The sequence below is a fragment of the Bidens hawaiensis genome, unplaced genomic scaffold (assembly GCF_021521415.1).
Source record: "Bidens hawaiensis isolate Kalapana, Puna unplaced genomic scaffold, B.hawaiensis_p1.1 tig00028465_1, whole genome shotgun sequence".
NCBI classification, from domain to species: Eukaryota; Viridiplantae; Streptophyta; class Magnoliopsida; order Asterales; family Asteraceae; genus Bidens; species Bidens hawaiensis.
The window spans coordinates 1-4465 of NW_027494646.1; the positions used below are offsets into that span (position 1 = coordinate 1).

Consider the following 4465-nt stretch of genomic DNA (forward strand, 5'->3'; position numbering starts at 1 on the left):
AGTATATTCATTGCAACTTCAGTGGTGTTGCCCACGAGGAGGATGTCCATATCACCATTGAGGGTTCATGTGGTTCTGCAAGCAACCAAGTTATCTACGATCATTTCTTCAAAGTAATCGTCGGGTGGGGGGGGGGGGGATATAGACAATGACGTATCACATTGGCTTCAAGAAGGTTGATGTCGGTGGAGAGTGGCCTCAAGGGTGATGAGTGATAAGAATTTCCCAGCTAATTGATAGGGAAATTTAGGATTGCATTTTGACCGACTATGGTATATGGTACATTGAAACATATTCATGGGCCATGGGCCATGAAACATACAAACGTCCAAGATGGAGGTAACAGAGATAAGGATGCCGAGGTGGATGTGTGATCACACAAAGGTAGCCCGGATAAGAAATGAGGTTTTTATAGAAAGGCTATGGGTGGCTAGTATATCAGATAAGATAATGGAAGGAAGATTAAGATAGTGTGTGCATATTAAAGGAGGTATGAGACAACGACAATCAACCTTCACTTTGGAGGGGAGTAGTAGAGGCTAGGGATGAGCATGGGATGGTACCGGTACCGATCCTGATTTTCCCGATCCCGAAAATTGGAAATTCTTGGTACCGGTACCGAAATATTCGGTTCGGTACCGGTACCGAGACGGTACTGGGATAGTACCAGTACCGAGGGTAAAAAATCGGGAAATACCGGTACCGTACCGTACCGATCCTGAAACTTAAAACTTTGGTACCAATTCGGTACCGACGGTACCAAATCGGTACCGATTTCAGTATCAGTACCGGTACGGTACTGGTACCAATTTTGCTCATCCCTAATAGAGGCAACCTCAAACTTACTTAGGGTGATTGGATTATACAAAGTTTGCTAGAGTTACAACTCTACGAAGACGTGATCCAAAATAAAAGTTTGTGGAGATGTAGGATTATGATTGAGGAATTTTTACTAGACTTTGCTTGTTATTGCCTTTCAGTATTTTTGCGTATATGTTGTTTATGACGTTATAAGTGGCACTATTTTTTACTCCCTCGCAATATCCTCTATTAATGGTAGCCTTATGTTTTAAAACCATCACTAGCATGCTAGCAAATCTTACTAATAGCTTTGCTATATATGAATTTTTTACTAGACATGATTGTTGTATTTATGTTCTATGTAATCCTTAATTCTTGTCTTCACACAGAATTACGATATACAATTTGACTTTTTTTTATGATATTCATGATTTTATTTGCAAATTTCATCATCGTCAACCTTTAATTAAATTATAATGTTTTATTTGTTCAATTTGTTTCTATAGGAGTAAAACTAAGTTATTCAGAATCTGACCAATGGGGAAGAACCGACACCGTGATTGGTTGCGGGTACAACCCGAGTGAAAAGAAAGTGTACTTCACCATAAACGCAAAACTTGTTCGTTCGGTCCACTGCACGACAAAGGAATTCGAAACACCACTCTATCCAGTATTGGCATCAAATACTTACATGACAGTACTTGTAAATTTTGGGCAGAGTGTCTTTAAATATACACAAGCTAATCTAAATAGGACACCGAATCCGTGTTTCATTAAACAACGGGTAAGTTCTCCGATTATAGAGTTTGAAGATAGCAAAGAGCTTTTTTCCATGAGAAGAGTAGACGTGCATTGGTCAGATCGATCCATAAAGAGAAATTCGAACTTTGGGAGCGTTAATAGAGGAATGTCGGAATATGATGAGTCTTCTGAAGGGGATTTGTTTGAAATAGTTCTAGATAATAATAGTCGTGGGAGATCACCGAGCACGCCTTTCTAGCCCAAGATATATAAGTACAAACATCTGTATATTGTGTTGTTATATTTGTTGAATGGATATAAATTGTTTTGTTGTCTAAAATTGGTGCATATTTGATTAAGAAGCCTCTAATTAGAACAAATGGATGTATGAAACCTGTAGATGCTTTTCTTCTAGTTCCGTTAAGTTATTATCATCTCATGACGACTAAATGAAGAGTTATTTGTCGCTTTTAAACGTGTTGTATAATCTTGACCCATTTCAATAAAGCGTGTTAAAAGGATCCTATTGGGTCGAATCAGCAAACCAAAACATTGCGCCAGTCGCATGACCACGAATACGGCACGAGTCTCTAAAGGTGTTCACTAGTTCGAACTAAACGACTTTGGATTGAAGTCATTGAACCAATCCCATGCTATGCTGTATATAAATTTCACACGCATATGTTAGTGTTTTCTTTTTTATTATAGACTTGTTGGGCTGATAATGGGCCTTTTAACGTGTCTGTGAGACTGTGACTCTGTGGGTTGTAAGAAGGTAACCTTTTGTCAATTTGGGTTAGGCCCTATTGTATACAAAAGTTTACACATGCTCTCGCTTATGGGCTTGAGCCTTGATGTTTCACACCAAAGATTCTAAGAAGGAAGAACTTGTTTTCCCATCTTTCTTTAAACTAAACTATGTAAAATTGTATAGCTAATTGTCATTCTCATGATACTCTTGTTCTAACCTAGTATTGTTTACAAAATTTCTAAGGTTCATGTATTGGTCGAAAGACTTAACGTTTATTGGTTTGTCGGCTGACATAAGTCGATTTAAATATGGCAAAAACTACATAAAATATAAATGAAGTTCTAACCTAGTAACCTTAAAAGAGTTATGGCTGTTAACACACATTTGTATTTTTGTTCTTTATTAGAGTACCTATGTTGCCAATTCTATTTAATCAGATATTCGTCTTAATATCATTGCAATGCTTAGTGATGAATTCTTGGTGACAGATTTTGATTATCGCTAACTGTTATATACTTCTAATTAAGCACTCATGTGTTCTAACAAATTTTCATTTTATGTTCTAACATAACGTAGAGGTGCACAAACCAATTTTTTGAGCCCATCTAGGTTCAGTTTTGATCAACAGAAATCATAATTTGTATTGTTGTTGGTGATTTTAATGTGTCATTTTATTTTAGTATATTTGGATTTATGTAAGATAGAGTGCAATTAAGATAAACATCAATACAAGTTAAGAGATTTAGAGTATACATGTGTTTGAAATTATTGTGATTTTAGTCACCAACACATCCAAGGGTTCAAAGGGGCAACACCCATTTGGCATGGGGCTTTAAGGGGTTGTGACCCCTTTGTTGGGGTCCAAGGACAACGTCTCTAGTGGGGCCTCACTCAACTGGTCATTGAAAAGCCACAGAACATCAATAACTTGGGATTTGCTATGGTCAATAGAAAGTTGTACTGAGATTTAATCATTGGGAATAATTGATTATCAGTGGTAACTTACAGCAGTGCTTCAATAACTGATGTTAGTAGTAACTAGAATAAGTAGCTACGTATTAGTAGCAAGTTTGCATTGGCAACAATTTGGCCTATCACCGGTAAATGTTCATTGGCACAGCTTTTGCAATCACTGGTAACTGTTGACAGACAAATCATCAATAATAATAAATGACTTGCGGTTGAAAAATTGTCCAAAAAGATTTCCTAAATAGCAGTGTTTTGCTGTTAATATATCGAACGATTCCCGATCGTTTTAACTGTCAGCAAACACATTTTCTCATGAAGAATTGCACCTTTTGAAACTTAAATGTTTCAATGGTTCCTTACCTATGAATCGAAAGTTTTTGGTCTGCTTACAAACACGTTTGGTGAAGTTTTTCACCTTATACTTAATGAATTATCTTATTATGATTTTTCCTCGCAAGATTAATATAAGACCAACAAATTCGGATCCTATTAAGAAAAAATTTCAGAATTACAGAATTGTTAGTCTTAGGCAGTCTACGTTAGGTTTGATAGAAGCAAACAAAATCATTAGCACTCATTCCAATAAGGAATAAACAATACTACTGAAAAAGATATACAACTTAACACATGATTGATTATACACACAGATTTTACTACACTAGTCTATTTTAGAACGTTCAAGTGGTTCGTATTTTAATTGTCGATTATATTTTTACAGCTTAGGAAATTAAAGAAAGAAGATACTCGAGAGAAAGAATACATGATGATTAAAAGAAAAATAATAAAAAGTAAACACAGTTGGAATTCACTAGGAAGATATGATATGAGCACCAAAAGTGCCACACGTCACATAATTACACAAGTACTAGAATCAAATCATTTATCCACCATCAAGCTCTACTCTATTATCTTCATTTTACCAACACAAAACAATTTTTTTACAACCTATTATTTCAAGTACAAAACCGTAAGCTGACCTGTAAAATCTAATTTTGAAAAAATTTATCAATTTACTTATGAGTTAGATTGTCTGAATGCTTTATTAACAGCCTAGCTTTAACTAAATATTTGTAAGTGCTTTATAGATGATATTCATATCGTTTTGTACTCTACTATCTTATTCGACTTGTTGCTTGCCAACTAATAATCTATTTATTCCAAATGTGGCTTTTTTTTTGTATGTTTTAAATAATAAATTAAAGG

The 4465-nt window shown here is 35.3% G+C and overlaps 1 protein-coding gene across 1 annotated transcript; it reads left to right on the forward strand.

Moving 5' to 3' along the window:
- The first annotated feature begins 269 nt into the window (after nucleotides 1-269).
- On the forward strand, nucleotides 270-1801 carry LOC143577115 (uncharacterized). The gene is made up of 2 exons (XM_077061046.1): nucleotides 270-339; nucleotides 1308-1801. The coding sequence occupies exons 1-2, from the start codon at nucleotides 270-272 to the stop codon at nucleotides 1799-1801; spliced, it is 564 nt and encodes a 187-aa protein (XP_076917161.1).
- The last annotated feature ends 2664 nt before the right edge of the window (nucleotides 1802-4465 follow it).

Bases quoted from the DNA above. Each gene is read 5' to 3' on its own strand.
- LOC143577115 (XM_077061046.1), top strand. From the start codon at position 270: ATGGTATATGGTACATTGAAACATATTCATGGGCCATGGGCCATGAAA. The intron at 340-1,307 runs GTAACAGAGATA...TTGTTTCTATAG, and splicing joins TACAAACGTCCAAGATGGAG to GAGTAAAACTAAGTTATTCA.